Raw genomic sequence first — 23388 nt, 5'->3', positions numbered from 1 at the left:
CAGGCTGAAGGAACAGCATAGGGAAAGGCACTGAAGCGAGAAAAATGGCCATGGTTCTCCTGGGAACAAAGGTCGTTCAGGATTGCCAGAGGGTTGGGCACCTAGGTGGCTCAGTTGGTTAAGCGTCTGCCTTCGGCTCAGGTTATGATCTCTGGGTCTTGGGATCGAGTCCCACATTGGGCTCCTTGCTCAGTGGGGAACGAGTTTCTCCCTGTCATGCTCCCCCTGCTTGTGCTCTATCAAATAAATAAACAAAATCCTAAAAAAAGAGATTGTCAGAGGGATGACAGTGTCAGGTGAAGAGCAAAGGTGACCTGATATACAGGGGAGGGGGCAGTGGGAGCTGTCCACCCTGGTCCAGGCACTGAGGGGTTGCACTGTCTGTAGGGGATTTGAAACCAATGATAAAACCTAACTACAAGTCTGGTGCTTTTTATCGTCATGAGCCTGGAATTCTGCACAGTGTCAGTGAGTTGCACCCCACCTGTTACTCACTCTGAAAGTGTTTGGAGTTGGTCCAGAGAACAGGAGAGACCCCACCCCAAGGTCTCTATTTGCATTGTATTTGCTTTTTTATTATGGAAAGTTCCAAATCTGTAAAAGTTGAGAGAAAAATACAAACAAATCCTCAAGTACTGGTCACCCAGGTTCCATAATTACCAACACCATCTTAATTCTTCTTCCACCACCTTCTAAACTTTGAATTTATTAGTATTTGTTGGGGGGGGTGTATTTTAAGATTTTATTTATTTATTTGAGAGAGTGTGTGTGCAGGAGCAGGGGGGAAGGCAGAGGCAGGGGGATGGGCAGAGGGGGAGGGAGAAGCAGACTCCCTGCTGAGCAGGGAGCCTGATGTGGGGCTCCATCCCAGGACCCTGGGATCATGACCTGAGCGAAGTCACCCACTTAACCGACTGAGCCACCCAGGCGTCCCTATTCGTTGTGGGTTTTAAAGGAAATAGAATTATATTACTTCACCCATAAATATTCAGAATGAATCTCTCGCACATAAAGATGAAAAACTAAAGCCAAAATACCATGATTCCTCCTCACGATATCCACCACCCTTCTTACTGTGTCACTTTAGAATGTCTAGGCTAGCCTTGGGGAGGTGAGAGGCAGATTCTTTCCAGGGCAGGGGCAGACAGGGGGTGGGGGTGGTCGGTGGTGGTGGCAGTGGGAGAGGAGAGAGGAGGGTCGGACCCCAAGACAGCCTGGTTCCTGGAGGGGAGGGATGGGGAGAAGCCGGGCTCTGAGTGAGTAAAGCATGGAGCTTCAGGGTTGGACCCTCACACCCAGATGCCTGGAGGACACCAAGGTGGGGATGCAGCAAAGGCCAGTCGGTTCAGTGCTGGGCAGGACTCGGTGACCCACTGGACATGGTGGTGGGTAACAATGACAGAGACCACGTAAGCTGGTGCATAGTTTCAAACCGAGGTGGCTGGTGTGGTGTCAGAAGAGGGGGCATTCAGGATGACATACAGGAGGCCTGAACTTGTGGGATCCAAGGCTATCAGAGGGACTGGCCCAGGCCCCCTGCTCTGCACAAGGCATTTGAGACCACCCACTGGTCCCCCTGCACCTGAGTCCCCCTCCCCTCATCATCCCTATCCCTGCTTTGGCTGTGTCCCTTCCCCCTCAGGCTTTTCCACACACACACAGCTAGAGGGATCCCTTGAAGATGGAGCTCTGGTTATACCACTTTGCCCCTCAAACACTTCAGTGCTGACCAACATACCTACAATCGTGTATGAGGCCCTCTGTGCACTTCCTTGCCCCCCTTGTTGTTCCTTTTGGCCTCACTCCCACCACGGTCCCGCTCCAGCCACCCCAGTCTCCTCTCTGCCCCTCAAATTCATCAGGCCCGTGCTGGCCTCAGGGCCTTTGCACCCGCTGTTCCCTATGCCTCCCTCACTCCCTTCAGGTCTTAGTTTTTGGAGACCATTCCTGATCACCCTGTCTAAAAGCAAACCTCAAATTCCTGTCCAACTCCCTAGCAGCACTTGTTAATATCTGAAATGCAGAACAGTTACTTGTTTGCTTGTTTTCCATCTCCTGCTTTGCCACCAACCCCCACGGAACTTGTAAGCTCTGAGGGTAGGGGTGTTATCTGTTTTACTCGCTGCTTTATCCCCAATGCCAGAAAGAGTCATTGCTCATTATATTTTTCGAATGCATAAGTGGGCACCCCGCCCCAAAGCCAGGCTCTCCCCTCTACCCCCACTGTGTTATAGATGTCCCTCCCCCGTCACCCAGAATGTACCCAGGGTGTACACGGGGCATGCTCAGTAACCTTCCCAAGTCAAGCATCGAGCTGAGCCAGCGTTCTTTGAATAAACCTAATCAGTGCACACAGCAGGGCCCACAGGTGCTACATAAAGGACTCAGAAGTGGGAGGAAAAGTGCTTTGGATGGAACCTGAGTCCTCAGATGGAAGTCACTTCATCCTCCCCTATGCCTAAGCCCCAATCATGAGTATCAGCCACACCATCTGACCGCAAGGACCCCCACATCGGCCTCCCACTCCCCGCCTCCTTCCATCAGCCCCACCCTCTGCTGAGCCCTGCTCCTCGGCCCTCCCAACCTCTGTTCTGCTGACTGTGGCAGGCCATTTGCCCACTGGTCTGGCGACACTGTCCTAGAACACCCATCCAACACACTCTTATATTAAATTTTCAAGAATGAATTACCAGGATGGGTTTATTTCCCTGGTTTGTTTAACCTGCCTTGACTCCTCTGATGTAGTAGGAATTACCAATCCTGTTTCACAGAGCGGGAAACTGAGGCTGCTGACATTGACATGACTTGCCCGAGCTTACATGATAGGGGAAGGCCAGGTCTGTGTGCCCCATCTTTGCCTCGGTGCTTGGACCTGTGCTGGGATGGTGCCTGACTCCCTTCCTCCCTTCCTCCCTTCTGTCTTTTATGGTGGTAACATACACATAACATAAAACTGACCATTTTAACCACTTTTGAGTATACAGTTCAGTGTATGAAGTACATTCACACTGCTGGGCAGCTGTCACCACCATCCATCTCCAGAATCTTTTCCACTTCCCAAACTGAAAGTCTGTCCCCATCAGACACTAATTCCACAAGGCCCTCTCCCAGCCCTGGACACCCAACCTTCTACTTTGGGTCTCTGCGAGTTCGACTCCTCTAAGGACCTCATGTAAGTGGAATCATACAATGCCTGTCATTTTGTGACTGGCTTAATTCCACTGAGCGTAAAGTCCTCAAGGCCCATCTATGTTGCAGCAGGTGTCAGGATGTCCTTCCTTCTGACTTCTTTCTTTGAAACAGGAACACATTTTTTTATGTTGTTGTAGTTAATATTGTTGTTTACGGTGACATCCCAAGTGCAGGGTGCAGGGCAGACGTTCTCCCAGGCAGGGAGGAGTACTTATCATTAACTTCGCTTATAATGGCCAGCGCAGGGTGGTAATAAAAGCAGGCTGATTTCTAGTCAGTTTTCATTCTTGTTTCAAATCCTCTACAGTCAATGCACCCCCTTGTTCCCCATATTCCTGGCCAACTGCTCTCACAACCCTCCCAACTTGGTCCATCACTGATTATTTATAGATGTCTATTCATCATATTATGATATAAAAGGAGTTTAAGAAAAAGAACCCCAGAATTAGAAAGCTGATGTAACAATTCCTTGGGGGGGGTTAGGAAAAGTTCCGTGATTGAGGTCAGTCTCTGGGAATCCACTGGCTCCTGACAAATGCAGCCGTCAAGATGCTTGGCCTCTGCATGGGAGAGCTTGTGTGTGAGTGTGTGTGTGCGTGCACACACAAATGTGTCAGAGAGTCCCTGGGGTCTAGGGAGACTTTAACTTCCCAGGATGATGCCCCTTAAGGAGCTAATTTTAGATTCTTGGTAGATGCTATTTGGCCCAGAAGTAGGAGATGAGAAAAGGGGATATTAAGGAAAGGAAAAGGCAGGGTGGGAAGACAGCAAAAGAAAACCAAAGACCGATTATTCATCAGGTCTGAGGACTCTCTGATAAAATGAGAACCTGAATTCCTCAGTACTGTAGTTATTTCCTAAAAGCGTGTTCTGTTTAATGGCCTGACCCAGCCCCACTGCTCCCAAGTCTCCTCATCTGCCTGATTACCCTAAGCATTTTCTTTTCCAGGAGTGTGGGGGCAGTCTACAGACATTTCTCCCCTCTGGGGCCTCTGAATATCAGAGGCACAGATCACACCCAGAGCCCTGGGTCCTGTGTGGCTTTCATCTGATGCTATGTGACCCAGGAGCTGGGCCGTGGACAAGGCTCTGTAGGGACCAGGGACTGGGCACCCACTCTGCTGGTTCTGCAAGGTGCAGGAGTGAATCAGACAGGGTCCCTACCACCAAGGAACTTAGAACTCACCTGTCAGCACTTGAGCACCTGGGCTCTAATAATCACACAAGGTCTTTCTGCCATTCGCACCTCACCTTGTAACAACTTGGTGAGATGGATATTATTATAATCCCAGATAGGGAAGTGAGTTAGGTATTCAAAGACAGCACTGTGTGTCTAGCACAATGCTCTCACTCCCTGTAATGGCTCCATGGAGAACATGTTCTCCTCAGAGAGTGCAGGAAAATAAGGCAAAGGTTCACTCCAACCCAGTCCCTGACTCCAGAGGGAGGACCTGCTGAATGGACAGATGGATGCGTGAATGGATAGATAGATGGAGGAGTGATGGATGATGGATGATGGGTGGATGGATGAGTGGATGATGGATGACAGATGGATAAATGGATGATGGACAGATGGATGGATGAATGAGTGGATGATGGGTGGATGATGGATGGGTAATGTTTGGATGAATAAGTGGATGATGGGTGGATGATGGATGGGTGATGGATGGATGGATGATGAATGGATGGATGAATGGATAATGCTGGATGGATGCTAGATGGATGGATGATGGATAGATGAATGAGTGGATGATGGATGGATGGATGGATGGATGGATGAGAGATTACCCAGCTGAGTTGGGGTTTGAGTCCACCTGGGTTTTTCAGACACTGGGCTTGATTCAACCTTGGGAGACTCACAGAAAATAAAGAGACTCTCTCCTTTGGAAAAATAAGAATAAATACTTCTTGGCAAAAAGGCATGATGCCAAGAAGATGAAAAGTTGGAAAGATTTTTAGATATTTTTGAAATAATAAAATAAAAATGGTACTTCAGTGCCAAATAAAATCAAATTGAGATATAAGTCTAAGCGCAGTATGAAAAAGAAAGAAACACAGCTGGAGAAATTTATCTCCAGCAGCCTTGACACCATATTTCTGGGATCCCATAAAATTCACCATGAATGAGGAAATCTCCAGCTGACTTGGAATCAGAGACTTTTCAAGGTGAGCTGACTTCGGAGAACTCCTTGTCCAGGTCCTAGGTTCTTTCTGTCCCAGCTGCAGAGCACTGTGTTCAGAAGAGCCTGTCTTAAGCCCTCTGATTTCAGAGCCTGTGAGGAAGATTCCAGCAGTGGCCTGCTGGGGCTCACCCTTCCCTGAGATGACCCTACAGGATTCCAAGGGTCTCTGGGGCAAGAGGCTATTTCTGGGCCTCAGGCTCTGTGTCCATGTTTGGTCTTCAAGGAGCGCATTGTGAACTTTCCTCCACCTGCCAAGGCTTCTTCCTGCAGCCCTCCTGGGAAGACACTGATCCCCTTTCCTCCAAGATGGCAAACAACAGCTGAGAATGTAGCTTCTGGACCTTATCAGGAAGGACCCTGCAACCACCACCCTGGGGCACAGCAATGAAGGGAGCCTCTTATTGACGTTTGTTTCCTTTTTCTTCCCCCTAAAAAATAATTCCAGATCCTAAAAACAGTCCTCATTGAAAAAACTTCAGGCAACACTGATAACGTTTAAAGAAGGTTTAACTTGGGACGCCTAGGTGGCTCAGTTGGTTAAGCGTCTGCCTTCGGCTCAGGTCATGATTCCAGGGTCCTGGGATGGAGCCCCGCATCGGGCTCCCTGCTCAGCGGGGAGTCTGTTTCTCCCTCTCCCTCTGCCCACCCCCCACTTGTGTTGTCTCTCTCTCTCTCTCTCTCATTTTCAAATAAATAAATAAAATCTTTAAAGAAGGTTTAACAAAAAATCACCTGAAATTCTACCACCCAGAGCTAATGGGTGTGATCATCTGGCTGAGCATCCTTTCAGACAAGCTCTTGGCACATCTGTTCATACAGATGTGCCATGTTTTGCAAAAATGGCTTCAAGCTATTCCATAAACTTTCTTTAGAAAAAAACAACCCAACATTATGCAGTGGGCTTTGTTGAATGCCAGTGAATATGAATTTACGTTGTCGGTTTAAAAAATATTCATCGTACTTTATTTAACTTTACATTTATATTATTTATATTATTTGTTATTCTTTATATTCATTTTATTAACTAATCCCCTATAGATGGACATTTAAGTTGTTTCCAACATTTTGTGGAAAGCCAGCTCAGAGCTGCCTGAGAAAGGGGGGAGGAAAGTAGGAAGGATGACCCTTGGGCTTCTAAAGAGGTCATCCAAGGGGCTGAGGCAGGAGCCTGGGGCTGGGCAGTGCCTGGTCAGGGGCAGCTCTGGGCCCAAGGCTGGAAGTAGGTGCCAGAAGCCTCAGGCTTGTCTCAGTGGCTTTTCCAGATCAGAGGGTTCTGGAGCCTGAACTATACCCTAGGGCTGTGGGTCTGGGCGGACCCTGCCCCACCAGCCTAACAATAACCCACACACTGAAACTGCGTGGAATGTGGAGCTGGGACAGAGAGGTGGCAATGAGATGCCCCCTTCGGGGGCAGGGATCAGGCTGCTAAGGACATAACCCTGCAGACACCTGCAGAAACCGGCTGAGGAACATGGAGGCATATTAAATACATTCCAATTCTGTTCCCTCCCCTCCCACCTCCAGCCCCAAACCAATTTATCAGAACTCCCAGCTCCAACTCTTGACCTTGCACAGAGGAGCCCAACGTGCTCCATGGAAGCACCCTAGGAGATAAGCATCTGTAGATGGAGGTGGAATTTCTTGGGGTCTCCATTCTGTGTCATTTGGGGAGACCCTTAACAGGTAGGCAGCATATTCCTGCTTAAAAGCATTTTCAAGACAAGCCACAGACTAAGAGAAAATATTTACAAAATACATATCCAACAGTGGTTTTGTATCTAGGACATATGAACAACTCTTAAAATTCAATATAAAAGGGTGCCTGGGTGGCTCAGTTGGTTAAGTGTCTGCCTTCGGCTCAGGTCATGATCCTGGGGTCCCGGGATCGAGTCCTGCATCAGGCTCCCCGCTCAGCGGGGAGCCTGCTTCTCCCTCTGCCCCTTCCCCCGCCTGTTTTCTCTCTCTCTCTCAAAAATAAATAAAATCTTTTTAAAAATTCAATCTAAAAACACACAACTACCTGATGACAAAACACAGGCAAAAGATCTGAATGGACACCTCACCAAGGAAGACACGTGGGTGGCAAATAAGCAAGTGAAAAGATGCTCGACATCATGAGTTGGTGGTTGTTAGTGAAAAGTTTAAGAAAGCATTTTCAAGTCCATAATCCCATTTGATCTATCAATTCTGGGAGGTCAGTAGTCATTTATCATTATTATTATTATTATTATTATTATTATTATTATTATTATTATTATTCCCATTTCACAGGGAAGAAATGGAGGCTCATGGAGGTTAAATCACTTGCCCAAGGGCAGAACTGAGACTCAAAGCCATGGAACTCTTTCCACTTGGGAGGTTTCTGTGTTCTAAGAATGTTCTAGAAGCAAGCACTTAGTATCCGACTGGACAAGGCCACACTTCTCATTTCAAGCAAGGAGAGAAGGCCATGCCCCACCCACATTACCTGCCCACCCCCCACCACCATCACGGATGGACAGGCCTCTCTCGTAAGCAGTTGGACCTCCAGTAGGGCCTGTCCTTCTGGGTGCCAGGAAAAGCACTGAGCGAGTGACTGTTGAATGTCCAATAGCAGGGTCTCTCACAGGCTGGAAACCACCCCCTGTGGACCTTCCACAGCTGGCCCTTTGCTTCATAAGAGGAGAGCTGTTCCAGGAGGCGCTAGTTCCCAGCCCAAGGGCTGGCACACACAGCCTGAAAGCTGTAACTTTGGCTTCCTGGCCCTGGATCTGGACAGAAGTCTGATTTTCTTCAATACCCCATGACTGAGAACTCTGTTGTAACTGAGGTTCTGGGCCCTGGTCCTGGCAGTGGGGGGCCCTCCTGGGGTACTGAGTGTGGGGCTCTCAGGCTGGCACAGGATTGATCAGGTGCCACTCCTCCACTTTTATCTGCTGTATCTCCTCTGCCCTCCCCAGTTTTCCCCTCAGAGGCCCTCCAAGGCAGAGAAGTGTCTAGTTGATTGTCTATCATTGCTAGGGTCTAGCAAAGAACTTAGCGCAGAGCTCACAGAACTGGGAGAAGGAAGGAAGGCACATGAGGGCCAGCAACCCTATTTCCTAAGCCAGCCATCTGGGGGCAGGGCCCAGCTCCCCGTGTATCTAAGTCCAAGGGTTTCTGGATGTAGATGCCAAGAAAAATCCCCATCTCGAGTACCACCCGAACAGAGTATCATGCTTAGAGTACTGTTCCCACCATACAGTTCCAGCTTTCATTCATTCAACACATATTTATTGATCATCTAATAGATGCCAGGCACTTTACATACATGAACTCCCTTCATTCTTAGAACAAACCTATTTGGAAAGTACCTCTACCATCCCCATTTTACAGACAAGAAAACTGAGGCATGGCGAGGTCACAGAGCTAGTAAAGAGCAAACTCAGAAAATTTGGTTTCAGAGTCCAGTTTTTGATCAACACCCTCTACTGCCTCCCAGGCCAACCCCTGTCCTCGCCATGCTTACATTCGACGAGGGAAAGAGCCCAGAAACCATCTAATAGATCCATAATGTACCGTTGAGAGTGATAAGCACTAGAAAGAAAAATAGAGCCACATCTTAGATGCTGACTCCCTCTGTGTCTTTGGGCAAATTACTTCACCTCTCTGAGCCTCTTTTCTCATCCGCTAAAAGCAGGTCATTACTCATCTGCCCCACCCACCTGCCCAGGTCGCTGGAAAGATCCAAATGAGCTAATGGACACAGGAGCGCTTTGTTTTTATTGCTGTATCACTACCAAGCCATGACTCCAGGGAATTTTTTTTCTCCTGGGGGATCTAAGTCATCCTGCTTTCTATAGAGAGGCATAACTAAACTTCCCCCAGATATCTTTATGAGCCAGATAATTTCAAGCCCAGTGCTATTCTTACCGCATTTTTAAAAGCAGAGAGCATTGCGTGTACCCACCTACTCTTGGGAGGTAGTACTCACCTGACAGTTTGAGGGCCTTCTCCCGACCAAGCACTCTTACTGAAATGGAACTTTCTGGAACACTGGCCACTAAAAACTCCCTGGTGAGAAGCTTAGGAGAGACAGAGGGGCAGGTTCTAGATATCTTGTTTGCTCCACGTCCATATCTTATGTTTCCTCCACTTGTCCTGCGTCCCAGGAGGCTGACCTCCACCGGCTGCCTCCCCAGGTCCCTGCTCTCCAGCTTCTGGTTGGGTGTGGCCAGAGGAGATGAGGGGAAGAGATGGGTGAGCAGGTGGGGAGATTTGAGCAAGCCCCTGGCCCTGCTGGGTCTGGTTGGGCAGTAGCTGGGCCGTCCCCCTGAGGACTACACTTTTCCCCCTTTTCCTACACTTTTCCGGGGTGTGGTGGCCTTCCCATTGCTTCTCCACCCCCTGCCGTTTCCCCTAAACCCTGTCCCACCTTATTCAGTAGCCTCTCCCTTAAACTCCAGGCTGTGACCCCATTGGAGTGTGCTCTCTCCTGCTGGGTCCCGGACTGAAAACCTCCTGCCAGGGAACATTCCTTCCCAGAATCACTGTGAGTGGGGCCCCATTTCTTCTCTCTGACCCCTGCTCTCATCAGCCAGAAGATGAAGATCATGTGGGAATAAACTGGAAGCAAGCGGGCTTTGGGTGGGGCATGCTGAGGATGGACTCCAAGCCCCGGCGCCCCCTGCAGCCTCTCCTGGATAACTGTCTTCAAAGACCCCCTGGGAGGGTGCAGAGGTGTGGTGAGACCTCCCCTGCTCTCCCCAGAGAAGCTCCACCTATCTCTGTTGATTCTCTCTCTCTCTCTGCCCCTTCCCCTTCTGCACAAAGCTCTGCCTGCTAAAAGTTCTGTTGCTAAAGAAATTGAAAGCGACCCTATCAGGTGATCAGAATTTGGGGAGAAGCTGATTGGCGGGAACGGCACCACCGCGGCATTGACAATAGCCATGCTTGGGGGCATCTCAGCCAAACTCTCATTTTACCTTTGGGGAAACTGAGGCCCAGCACGGAAGAAGTGTGGTCCATCCTCAGGCGTGAAGTATTCAGGCAGAGCAGGTGCTAGGAAAGGTTCCGTGTCGTAATTGCTTATTAATCCAATTCTTCATCGACAGATCCCAGTTTTCAGAATACAATAATGATGCTGCAGGGATCAGCTGATAAAAGGAAACGTCTGCAAAACATTAATGTATATTAAAAGTTCTTTGGTTACCTCGGTAAAGTAGCTGCTTCCCAGGCCCAAACCCAGAGGGGCAAAAAAGGAAATCAGCTCTGTGCTCAGGTGGGTTCCTTTTTCATTTAAGAGTGAATTAAGGCAGGGCGCCTGGGTGGCTCAGTTGGTTGAGCGACTGCCTTCGGCTCAGGTCATGATCCTGGAGTCCCGGGATCGAGTCCCGCATCGGGCTCTCTGCTCAGCGGGGGGGTCTGCTTCTCCCTCTGACCCTCTTCCCTCTCGTGCTCTCTGTCTCTCATTCTCTCTCTCTCAAATAAATAAATAAAACTTAAAAAAAAAAAAGAGTGAATTAAGGCATCTACACCCTAAATACAAAATCTAAAACCGTACAACTCTTAGAAGAAAATGCAGGGGCAGATCTTCATAACCTTGAATTTGGCAGTAGTTTCTTAAATATGATGCCGAAAGCACGGGCAACAGAAGAAAGAAATAGACTGGACTTTGTTAAACTTTTGTGGGGGCGCCTGGGTGGCTCAGTCGGTTAAGCGGCTGCCTTCAGCTCAGGTTATGATCTCAGGGTCCTGGGATCGAGCCCCGCATCGGGCTCTCACTTTCACTTTGGGGTCCCCCCAAATAAAAAAACAAAATCTTTTTAAAAAATTAACTTTTGTGCATTAAAGGGCATTATCAAGAAATTGAAAAAGCCTACAGAATGGGAGAAAATATCAAATATCATATATTTGATAAAGATCTAGTATGTAGGGGCGCCTGGGTGGCTCAATCGGTTAAGCGTCTGACTCTTGATTTTGGCTCAGGTCATGATCTCAGGGTCATGAGATCGAGCCCCCCCATCAGGCTCTGGGCCAAGTGTGGAGCCTGCTTAATATTCTCCCTCTACCTTTCCCTCTGCCCCTCCCTTCCTCCCCCCACCCCCGCAAACACGTTCTCTCACTCGCTCTCTCTAAAAAAAAGGATCTAGTATCTAAAATATATAAAGAACTCTTATGACTCCACAACAGAAAGATAAACAACCCAATTAAAATATGGGCAAAGGGCTTGGATAGACATTTTTTTTTAGATTATATTTATTTATTTGACAGAGAGAGAGACAGCGAGAGAGGGAACACAAGCAGGGGGAGTGAGAGAGGGAGAAGCAGGCTTCCTGCTGAGCAGGGAGCCCGATGCGGGGCTCGATCCCAGGACCCTGGGATCATGACCTGAGCCGAAGGCAGACGCCTAACGACTGAGCCACCCAGGTGCCCTGTGGATAGACATTTTCCCAAAGATATACAAATGACCAACAAGCACATGAAAAGATGCTCAACATCATCAGTCATTAGGGAAATATAGATAAAAACCACAATGAGATACCATTTCACACCCACTAGAATGACCATAATTTAAAAAACAACAACAAAACAAAACGAAAAGGAAAGTAACAAGTGCTGGTGAGGATCTGGAGATATTGTGAATCACTGGCAGGAAGGTAAAATGATTCAGTCACTGTGAAAACAGGTGGTTCCTCAAAAACCTGAACATAGGGGCGCCTGGGTGACTCATTCAGTTAAGCATCTGACTCTTGGTTTCGGCTCAGGTCGTGTTCTCAGGGCTGTGGAATCAAGCCCCGCTCTGGCTCTGCGCTCAGCAGGGAGTCTGCTTGAGAATCTCTCTCCCTCTGCCCCTCCCCCACTCCCATGCACGCAGGCGTACTCTCTCGCTCTCTCTCAAAATAAATAAAATCTTAAAAAAAAAAAAAGAACATAGAATTACCAACTGACCCAGCAATTCTATTCCTCGGTAAGTATAAAAAAAAAAAAATTGAAAACCGGAACTCAAGTAAATGTAACCATATGTCCATAGCAGCACAACTCACAGTAGCCAAAAGGTGGGAACAACCCAAATGTCCATCAGTGGGTGAGTGGATAAAATGCTGCAGATTCATACAATGGAATACTGTTCAGCCATAAACAGAATGAAGTCCTGACACCTGCTAGAACTTGAATGAACTTTGAAAACATGATGCTAAATGAAAGAAGCTAGGCACAAAAAGGTGACATGTCATACAATTCCATTCATACGAAATACTTAGAATAGATAAAACCATAAAGATAGAAAGCAGATTGGTGGTTGCCCGGGCTCAGGAGAAGCTGTTTAAGCGGTACCAGGTTGGGCGCCTGGGTGTCTCACTCAGCTAAGCGTCTGTCTTGGGCTCAGGTCATGATCACAGGGTCCTGGAATCGAGTCCCGTGTTTGGCTCCCTGCTCAGCGGGGAGCCTGCTTTTCCCTCTGTCCCTCCCCCGCCCACTCGTGAGCATGCTTGCTCTCTCTCACGTGCTCTCTCTCTCAAAAACAAATAAAATCTTAAAAAAAAATAAGGGGGACCAGGTTTCCTTTTGGGCTGATGACGTTTTGAAACTAGGTAGGGATGGTGGTTGCACAACACTGTGAACGTACTAAATGCCTTTGAGTCACTCACACAGTGGTTAATTTTCTGTTAATTTGTCTCAATTAAAAAAAAACAAAACAGTGGGTGGGGTGGAGATAAGGGTGAAGGCAGAGCTAGGAAGAAGGTCCCCCTGGCAGTTTGTCCTTTCAGACCCAGAGGACATCTCTGAGCTCAAGAAGGGTACAGATGGGAAAGGCATGCCCAGCGAGGGCAAGGACTTGCACAAGGTCACAGAATGTGTGGGAATCCGTAAAGGAATTGGAGGCAGGGCTTTAGGACCCAAAGCTGGCACTGCATCATGATGCCTCCACTGGCCATGGTGGCCTGGAGGGGGCCCGTGGCCGTGATCAAATGAGTGAAGACCAAGCTCACACTGGCCTTCCAGACTGACGAAGTCATCGACCAGTTGGTTATCTGGGCTCATCCATGCCAAAGGCTTTGGATGAGTCAACTCGGGTCTTCCTCCTTGACCGTCGGCCCCCTCCATGGGCAGAGTCCTAGCTTTAAGCAGAAAACTCATTTGCCTGCTGTTCTATTTCTGCCCACAGCTTGCACCCCTGGGCTGAGGTCATCAGTTTCCCCACAAGGGCAATGGGAGGAAGGAGAATGTCCTAAAATTACAGCATTCACTGATCCCCCCTGAGGGACCTGGGAGCATCCAAACTCTGGAAGGTGAAGCCAGCTGAGCCACCAGAGCCCTGAGGGGTTCTTTTCTTTTTTAAGGTTTTGCTGGCTCAGACCTGTTGGGCAGGTATAAAAGGGAATGGCCAGCCTCGGCTGGGCACCCAGTCTCTTCCAGTGTGGTCTCAGGTGGGTACCATAGGGGCTGCCGGGGGAGATGGGAAACAGGGAGGTGGGTGCTCTGGAGGAGCCACCTGAGGAAAGTGGGTGTAATGATGGGAGATTAGCAAGGTGGAGCAGGAGGTGAGCATTTCTTGAGCACCTGCCTGCCCCAGGGGCTGCAGAGGGAGCATATCATTCAGTGTTCCAAGGGACCTGGACCTGCAGGTGAGGAGATAGCTGGTGGGGCTCGTGCTGCATTCCACAGTGAGACAGGAGCAGTTGGGATTCGAACCCGGATCAGCCCCACTTCACTGCACCACTTGCCTTCCCTGGTTGGGGGTGAGGGGGGGAGGTGCTGGGTTCCCCCAGGGCTCAATCCCAGCCCTGTCCTTCCCACACCATAATGCATCTCTGTTCCCCCGCCCCGCCTCACCCCCAGGACCCTTGCAGCTTTTGCATCCCTTGAGCTGAATGTTTTCTATGTTTTGTGGTTTATGATTTTAAAAATGGGGTCTGAGTGGTATCTGGCTAGCTTAGTTGGAAGAGCACCTAACTCTTGATCTCAAGGTTGGGAGTTCGAGCCCCATGTTGGGTGTAGAAATTCCTAAAAACAATAAACTTTAAAAAATTTTTTTAATAAAAAAAAGAAAGAAAAAGTGGGTCTTAGTTATCAAAGATGCCTGGAGAGAGCTGTTGTCTGGAGGGACAGGAGTAGCTTGAATATGTAGGGGGGCCTGGAAGGAGGGCTCACTACTGAGCAAGGGGCTGTGGCCACTGAGAGGGGTGGGACCTGGTGTCAGAGGCCTGTACAGCCCTGGGGTGCAGGCCTGGTCCCAGGGGTCTGCGCCCCAGGCCCCTAGGCCAGGACAATAGCAATAACACCTTAGCTTATGGGTCCTGGCAAAACCATCATAAAAACGAAACAAAACAAAACACAGAAGCAGCCTAATTGGACTAAACAAAGGAGAATTTCTGGCCTCTCCTCCCACATTAGAACAATTTAAAAAGGTACCTAGCCCTCAGACACGAGCAGTTGCTTTGCATTAAAGACAAGTCTAATGAATTTTAATCTGACTTTGCTGATACTTGCGTTTCTTTTTCATGTGGATTTTGGTCTCATTTCCCCGGTGACTTCCATCTGTGTTAAACAGAAGCAGGAAAATGAGGCAGCAAAAAGACAATGCAACTGAGCCACTGGGGACAACAAATGACAAAAGGAAGTTTATGTTGAGCAATTCTCTCTTCCAGGAAGGGGTAGGGGGGAGGCCCAATGCAGCCTCAGCACTGCCCAAGGTGACCTTTGGCAGAGTCAAGGGAGAGCCAAGTCTCCTGGGTGCTGGACGGACTGCTGGAAGCTCTCGGGATACCGAGGACTCCTAGCCCAGTGCTCCCCGGGGACAGGACTCAGGATGAGTTAGGCAGGGTTCTCGCCCTAGGTTCCGGGGTCTTCAGCGGGGAAACAATTCCATCCTTTAACAGAAATGTATCATTCCCTCCCCTTTATATCACAGGCAACAAATCACAGTCCCCAACACCTGTGTCTTTGTCAGCAATGGAAATCACCGCGATTTTCATATCACTGGACGATGTGGCAGAGAGCTCGAAAGATTATCAGTTCCCATCATGGCTTCAGAACGATGTTGGGTTGTTAGACCTGAGGTCAGATCGTGTCATTTAATGCATTAGTGAGGAAGTACGCATATTACTGTATCACGCAGGCTTACTTACTATTTTGTTAATTATATTTTAATACCATTTGTTTCCTTGGTGATCCTATGCATTTTACTACCTGAATTTAAAACGTTCATTTTGTCCAATGGGAACACAGGCATCACCAGATGGCACAGGACGCCCACCCCTTTCCTCTCGTTCTTATTTCCTGTGAAATAGACCAGCTTTGGGGTTGGGGAACCCACAGAGAGATGGACCCCACAGAGAGAGAAGACCAGGAGAAAGTGTCTGGCTTTGCTGCCACATCTTGCCTGTCCTGGGTCAGCCTCTTCTGGAAACACCAGAGCCCTTGACAGGAAAAGCTGGAGCCCTCCTGAGGATAGCTTGGGGCAGTGGGAATCCTGGGAGGCACAGTCTGAGACCCTCCATCCCCAGCTGGCTTATATAGAGCTGGAGGCTGTACTTGGCCTCCAGAACAGCACTGCTGACAAAAAGGCTCACAACCACACCCTCCCCAAACTTCTGAGAAGGTTCTTCACCCCTAAGACAAACTGGGATGCCCCTCACTTCTCTCTTTGCTACCATGAGTCCCCAGTTCTTCTTCCTGGTGGTTTGGTGAAATTGTCTGAGTTTGGAGACCAAGAGGCCCAGGCTTGACCCCAGGCTAACCTCATCCTAAGAAAGGTAATCATTGAATCCGAGCAATTATTCTGTACCAAGCACTTCCTTAGCATTTGGCAAAGCCCGTAGACCTCAGCTCAGATTAGCGTTTTTAAATGCATTAAAAAAACAAAACAAAACAAAAAACTACATAGGGTTACAAAGGAAACCAATTGTATTAAAATATATTATCAAAATATTTAAAAGTTAACCTGTGATATAGTAATTAAAAGTCTACTTCTTCGTGAGTAGATTTAAATAACAGCTAACTGAGGATCTAATAAGACCATGATTGCAAAGTTGAGATGAGGGTAAATAATATTTTGAGATTTCTGCAACCGTGCGAAAATGAAAGGAGACTAGCTGTGGTTTCTGTTGGGGACTGTGTTACTGGGGTGCTACTGGGTCTTGTGGCCTCTGTTCAAACCTTAAGGGAAAGCGAAAACCAAGTAGTAATTGTTTTGCTGTCCCAATTTCATGGTTAAAATCCTTGCTTTAACCGCCCCAGGCTCTCGTCTTCTCCTCCATAAAATGAGCTTCCTGATCCCCACCTCACAGCCTCAGTGTAGGGTCATATGAGAGGGCAGAAGCAAAAGTGTTTTGTGGTTGGTGGGAGTGGGTACACAACTCTGAGGAGCTATTACCTAGTTTCTAATTCTTGATTATTAAGACCTAATGGCACCAAGACACCCAAAGTGACATGAGAGAAGCAACCCCCTCTCTCTCGGGGCATTTGTCCCAGCCTACCCATCAGTCTTGGCAAACTGGCCTTCCTCTTCCCTACAGCACCCAGGGAAGCCCTGGTTCCCTCCCTTGGTTCCTTCCTGCTCCTCCCTCAGCCAAGCCACGATGCCTGGTGGATACAAAGGAGAATGTGGGGACAATGTGGACCCAATGCCCTTCCTGGCGCCTCTGGAAAAGGAGAGGATCGAAGCCATGAACAAGCCCTATGACATCAAGAAGTCCTGCTGGGTCAAAGACGAGAAAGAGGGCTTCATTGCTGGGGAGATCCAGTCTGAACAGGGCGAGCAGGTCACCGTGAAGACAATCAACAACCAGGTGAGTGGGGAGTAATCTCCAGGATGAAACTGAGAGTAGGGAGTGGCAGACACCCAGGCTCTGCTGTCCACACTCAAGAGGCAGGATGGTAAGAGGAGCTGATGCCTCTGAGTCCTGTGTGCTGGGTTCAAGTTCAGATTTGGCTACACTCAAACTGTGGCCCTAGGCAAGACACTTGCCCTCTCTGAGCTTTGACTCCCTCCCAGTAGAGATTCCAACATGGTAGGACACACGGAAGTCCTTTGTATGCTCTGAAATAGCACACGTGTGCACGAGATTGTCGTGGGAATTACTTATCTTTGAAGTCCCAAAGAGCTTTCATGTGGCGTGACAGTGAGCATCCCAGATGTCAGCAGTTGCACTGTGTGCCCACAACAGCACGAGGAATGTGAGGCAGGGCCCAGAACACCCTGGCTGACCTGGGGAGCTCTCCACCTGCATGCCCACAGAAGGAGGCTCAGAGCCCCTTGCTGCACGGCGGCAGCGTGCTGGAGCTGGCTTGAACTGGCTTGCAAGGACCCAACACCCAACGCTAAACAACCAGGGGCTTTGCAGCCAAGTATTAAACTTCTGGCAGCTTGATGTCTTGGCAAATGTTATAAATCAGGGATTCCCCCCTCCCCCATATAGCTGGTTTACCAGCACACCACTCTCTCTACTGGTCTACACTGTGTCTGACTGTGAGGGTGACTTGAGAGAGGGGGTAGTAAGTTTGGCTCATTAAACCCCTACACCGCAGCAGACTCCTGGTGAGGCGCTGGATGTTTTGTTTAATCTTTCAATAATCTTATGTAGTAGGATTTTAGGAGTTCCTATTTTGTAAAGGATCAAGGAGGCACTACGTAACTTGCCTGTGGTCACAAAGACAGTAAATGATGAGCTCATATTCAAACCTAGCTGTATTGGGCTCAAACGCCCACATGCCCCCACGTCACCACACCATCTCCCCGTGGTGGGCAGAGCAGCAGGAGTGTGAGGGCATCCTCGGTCAATGTCAGGAAGACAAGAGGCCAGAGGCCTTCTGGGATCAGAACCTGCAGCTGCTGAGCTGAGCTTTGTGCTTTGCTTCACTTCGAGGGGAGTGGCAGCAGGGAGATGAGGCTATCCCTGGGTTCCAGGGGGTTGGAACACAAAAGTCAAGTTTACTTCTCCAGAGAACCTACTTTTCAGAAGGGCAGAGCACTGCAGTGTTGTAAGGAGTGATGTATGAGATCGTGGAGCCCCAGGGCCCTGGTTTGGATACACGTTAAGGACAGCACGTAACTTCTGTGAGCACTGCCGGTTTGGGACAGAAAGACTGACTCACCTGACAGAATTCTAAGATAAAGGCAAAGGGCCCTGTCCTCTGCCTGAGCCGAGAGAGAAGGTTTGCCTGAGGGTGAGGTCCAGAGATCTGGGAACTCCCGGAAATGGACTCTGAATAAAACCCAGCTTGATTTACCAGGGGTGTGGTGACCATTAGTGGGTAGATTTTCCAGAACTGTCAAGGTTTCAAATTATCTGCCTAGTGAACTCATAAATTATTAAAAGTCCCAGAAATCCCAGCATGTGTTCAAGCCTCCCATCTCAGGCTGCAGGCAGCTCAAAGATGTTTGTTTTCTGGATCACATGTCTTGAGCTTTGGTCCCAGATGCTGGAACTTAAGAGCTGGTGCTAGTTTTCATTTACAGATGAAGAAATTGGAGGGGGGCACAGAGGGTGGATGGGGTTTACCTGCCGTGCACAGGCGCTCCAGACTCCTAACCCGGTGCTACTTTCACCCTGACACATTTACTGCTCAGTACTCATTATATTATTATTATTATTATTATTATTATTATTGTCTTGTTTGCTTGCTTGCTTTCAATTTTATTCTTCAAGGTGACTTGGGGGGAGCAGGGAAATGTCTTTTTTTAAAGATTTTATTTACTTTATTTTATTATTATTATTATATTAGTATATTATATATATTACTATTGTTATACTGACAGCCACTCAAGCAACCCCTTATTTATTTTAGAGTTAGAGAAAGAGTAGAGGGAGAGAGACAAGTAGACTCCATGCTGAGCATGGAACCCAACGAGGGACTTGATCCCACGACCCCAGGATCATGACCCGAGCTGAAATCAAGAGTCGGACGCTCAAGGGCGCCTTGGTGGTTCAGTTGGTTAAGCGTCTGACTTTGGCTCAGGTCATAACCTCGGGGTCCTGGGATGGAGCCCCGTGTCAGGCTTGGCACCCAGTGGGGAGTCTGCTTCTCCCTCTCACTCTGCCCCTCCTCCCACTCATGCTCTCTTTCTCTCAAATAAATACAATCTTAAAAAAAAAAGACTCTCAACCAACTGAGCTACCCAGGTGCCCCCCCCTTTTTTTTTCAATGAAAAAGTTCACTGCTATTTAGAAACCACCACTAATTCTCAAGGCAGAGAGCCAAGAGTCACATCTCTGCAAAGTGTCCCTAGGATTGAAGAGCAAGTTCTGCTCAGCTATCAGAATGGACTTGGCAGGAAGAGAAGCAGGGCCCAGAGGTGCTCTGAATGTAGGGATGGAATTTAATAGCTTATAAGGTATTTTATGGGATCCTGCTTAAGTTAATATAGTTCTCCCAGCAGCCAGCCAAGGAAGCTCCTGTCATCCCTACTTCAGAGGGGAGGCAGTCAGGACTCAGATGGCCTTGGAGTCCCTCCTCAGCCCAGGCTGCACAGTGGGACATGGCTGGACCAGGAGTTGGGCCGACTGGTCACCTGACTCCAGCTCCTTCCAAGATATCACTGTGTGGTACCTTGTGCCAGAGGCTGATATGGCTGTTGACTGTACTATTTCCTAATTCCTGTTGTGTCTTGACACTCCCCCACCCAGACTGTCACTTTGAAGAAGGATGATGTCCAGCAGATGAACCCACCAAAATTCTATCAAGCCAGTGACATGGCGGACATGACGTTCTTGAATGAGGCCAGCGTCCTGAACAATCTGCGCCAACGCTACACCAACATGAGGATCTATGTGAGTGCCCAGGGCCGGCAGTGGGGATGAGGGATGGCTGCAGATCTTCTGAACCCCTCTCCTGATGGGAAGGGTACAGCTGCTACTCTACCTTCCCAGCAACCATCACATGGTATGGCTCAGGCAAGCACAGGGACCATGTTTCTGACACGTTAGAACTTCCACTCCAGGGGCGCCTGGGTGGCTCAGTCATTAAGCGTCTGCCTTCAGCTCAGGTCATGATCCCAGGGTCCTGGGATCGAGCCCCGCATCAGGCTCTCTGCTCGGCGGGAAGCCTGCTTCTCCCTCTCCCACGCCCCCTGCTTGTGTTCCCTCTTTCGCTGTGTTTCTCTCTGTCAAATAAATGAAATCTTTAAAAAAAAAAAAAAAAAAGAACTTCCACTCCAAGCCTTCAATGTCTCAGCGGTGACGCCACCTCCACGGGCAGCTGATAACACCTTTTGCTGAGGTTGGCATCTGGAAGTCTTCCTCCCCACCACACCCCTGGAAACTCTCCCATCAAGACATCATTTTCCCCCTGGTGACTTCATACGGCCTTGTTAGATGTCACCCCCTGTCCATCTAACTATCCATCCATCCATCCATTCATCCATCCATCCATCTGCTGTCCACCCCACCACCACCCTCAGATAGGACTGGTGGGAAAGAGTGACTCAGTGGCAGGAGTCCCAGGGTGATACACTGTGTGTCATACTCTCAACTCCTTAAGTGAGCTCTATCTCATCTTTGTTTCTCTTTCTTTGGATCACTTTCTATTTAATATGATTACTTTTAAAAACTCGATTTGTATATGGCAGCTATGCTGAGAAGAAGCTGGGGCAGGGTGGGGAGGTGTTTATTCCCATTTGGGCCAAAGGGGAAGGTTTTAAAGTTGAACTGAAAAGAGGCATGTGGTGGGGGGCAGGGGTATCAGGTGGGTGTGAACATCCAGCGAGGAGGAGGACAGTTTGGGACTCATGAATGGGGACCCACAGATGTGGCCATTTTCTGCCCTCCCTTATTCCCCCTCAGATAATTTCTTCTGCTACCTCATTGGCTTTTCCGATTTTTTTTTTCTTTTTAATGGGACAATTTCCTTACAAAATTGCCTTGTGATGAAAAGAGAAATCGGTGTCCCTTCTTAAAAGTAGATCAAACCCAGCTGCCCACCAGGAGGGGTTGTGCCCACACAGGGAGGGTCTGCAGCTGTTAAAACACCCCAGAAGTCTCTCTGTGAACTCATGGAAAATCTCCCAGATAGATTAAACGGAAAAGGCAAGATATAGAACAGTATTATAGAAAGCTATCTTTTGCTTTAAAAACAAGAAGGGGGGGGCGCCTGGGTGGCTCAGATGGTTAAGCGTCTGCCTTCGGCTCGGGTCATGATCTCAGGGTCCTGGGATCGAGTCCCGCATCGGGCTCCCTGCTCCTTGGGAGCCTGCTTCTTCCTCTGCCTCTCTCTCTCTCTCTCTCATGAATAAATAAATTAAAAAAAAATCTTTAAAAAAAAATTTAAAAAAAATAAAAAATAAAAACAAGAAGGGGGGGATAAGAATGCATGCCTGGATTTGTATGTATATGCATCAAAAACCATGGAAGGGGGTCGGGGGGAGGAGAAGGCGGGCACCGAGCAGCTGGGGGGACTTTTTCCCCCGAGTATTTGCCCATACAGTGACTGTGTTATCTATGCAAATAATTAAGCCAAAGGAAAATGAGTCAATATATAGATGAAAGTGAAGGATTGTTTTGCTCGCTGACTAGATGCTCGGATACAGATTTTGCCTCCCGGAGGGGAGGCCACTGTATGTCTCCAGGCTGGCAGTGCCCTCCAGCCAGGCCCCTCTAGGGCAGGCTAGCGCTTGGAGGGAAGAGGACACCAGGAGGAAAGGCCGGCTAACTGTCTTCCTCACCTCCCACCAGACCTACTCGGGCTTGTTCTGTGTGACAGTCAACCCCTACAAGTGGCTGCCCATCTACGGAGCCCGTGTGGCCAACATGTACAAAGGCAAAAAGCGTACGGAGATGCCACCACACCTCTTCTCCATCTCTGACAACGCCTACCACGACATGCTCATGAGTGAGTGCGGTGGGGCCTGCTGGGGCTCTCGAGGTGGGCCACAAAAACTCTTTTTGCCATTGACTCCAGACGCTTTAGAACCACACGCTACCCAATCCCAACCCTGACTCCATACCACTCATTGAAGCTCTCTGCTACGTGCTAAGAAGCAGCAGCATGTGATGATAACGCCGGGTACCAGGGCTCAGGGAGGGCGCAGGGCACTTGCTAAGTACCAGCCCTACCTCACGCCGCATTTCATCTGAGCTTCACAGAAACACGGGATACCAGGCTAAGTAACTTGCCCACGTTCCCTGTATGATCTCTGCTGTATGGCATGGTGGCCCATGAAATGATTTTTATCGTGTTGCTTACGACTGGGTAGCTATATAGGATGGGGATGGTAAACTCTGGGCCCTTCTGCAAAGGTGCACGCTGCAGCAGCAGGCATGTGGCCGTGGACCCCCCAGGACCCAGGGGTTTGGGCCTCTGCTGGTTACTTCAGCCCACCTCCAAGCTGGGTGGGATGCAGGGAGATGCAAACTGATTCACCAGGGCGATGTCAAATGTCTAGTTTCTAAGTGTTTCCTAATTACATCTTCCTGTTGCTGTTTTCTTCCCTGCAGATCGTGAAAATCAGTCTATGCTAATCACGTAAGTGTCCCTTCTGTCTCTGTCTATATACATATAATTAGGTTTGTGTCTTACACATGTAATTAAGCCTTCTTAGAATTAATTGGTGGGACTTTGTATGGAAATCTGCAGGCTGTGAATGGGCTTAGCAGGACATCGAGGCTGCACCTGTGAAACTGGGGTGGGGGCCTCTGTGTCCCCAACCCCACCCCCCAACTGTCTGTCCCTGTCCTGGCTGAGGGATGAATCATGGCAACACTCAGCCTGCACCTTTTATTGCTTTGCTTCTCTGTGGCCAATCCCCTCTTCGTGTTTCACTAGTCTGCTCCTATTTTCCACTTGCAGTGGAGAATCTGGTGCTGGCAAGACTGAGAACACGAAGAAGGTCATCCAGTACTTTGCCAACGTCGGAGGAACTGGCAAACAGTCCTCAGATGGAAAGGTAGGGCTGATGGGCACACTCAGTCTGTCACCCCAGCCCACCCTGTCTTCAGGCACACACGGGAGGGCACACACAGGTGGGCACACACGGGAAGGCACATACAGGGGCCACACACAGGAGGGCACACACGGGAAGGCACACACAGCAGAGCCCATGAGACCCTTGCAGCTG

General features: G+C 48.9%; 2 protein-coding genes across 2 annotated transcripts in view; one reads left to right on the top strand and one right to left on the bottom strand.

The window, feature by feature from the left end:
- The window catches only part of KPNA7 (karyopherin subunit alpha 7), a 52612-nt gene extending 43047 nt beyond the window's left edge, over window positions 1–9565 (bottom strand). Inside the window, exon 1 of the mRNA XM_064593294.1 lies at window positions 9328–9565. The gene's annotated coding sequence lies outside the window, so the exon portion shown is untranslated. The remainder of the gene's footprint in view (window positions 1–9327) is intronic.
- A 7299-nt stretch (window positions 9566–16864) lies between these two features.
- Window positions 16865–23388, top strand: part of LOC123844856 (myosin-16) — a 60182-nt gene continuing 53658 nt past the window's right edge. Inside the window, exons 1-5 of the mRNA XM_045875791.3 lie at window positions 16865–17125; window positions 19964–20107; window positions 22007–22163; window positions 22769–22796; window positions 23121–23217. Of these exons, the coding sequence (XP_045731747.1) occupies window positions 16916–17125; window positions 19964–20107; window positions 22007–22163; window positions 22769–22796; window positions 23121–23217 (636 nt within the window). The 5' untranslated portion in view covers window positions 16865–16915. The remainder of the gene's footprint in view (window positions 17126–19963; window positions 20108–22006; window positions 22164–22768; window positions 22797–23120; window positions 23218–23388) is intronic.

Source organism: Mirounga angustirostris, unplaced genomic scaffold, assembly GCF_029215605.1.
Source record: "Mirounga angustirostris isolate CCGP_5_RB_7025 unplaced genomic scaffold, mMirAng1.0.hap1 SCAF_5, whole genome shotgun sequence".
Lineage (NCBI taxonomy): Eukaryota > Metazoa > Chordata > Mammalia > Carnivora > Phocidae > Mirounga > Mirounga angustirostris.
Note: the sequence above shows the minus strand (reverse complement) of the source record. Positions and strands in the feature narration are given on the sequence as shown.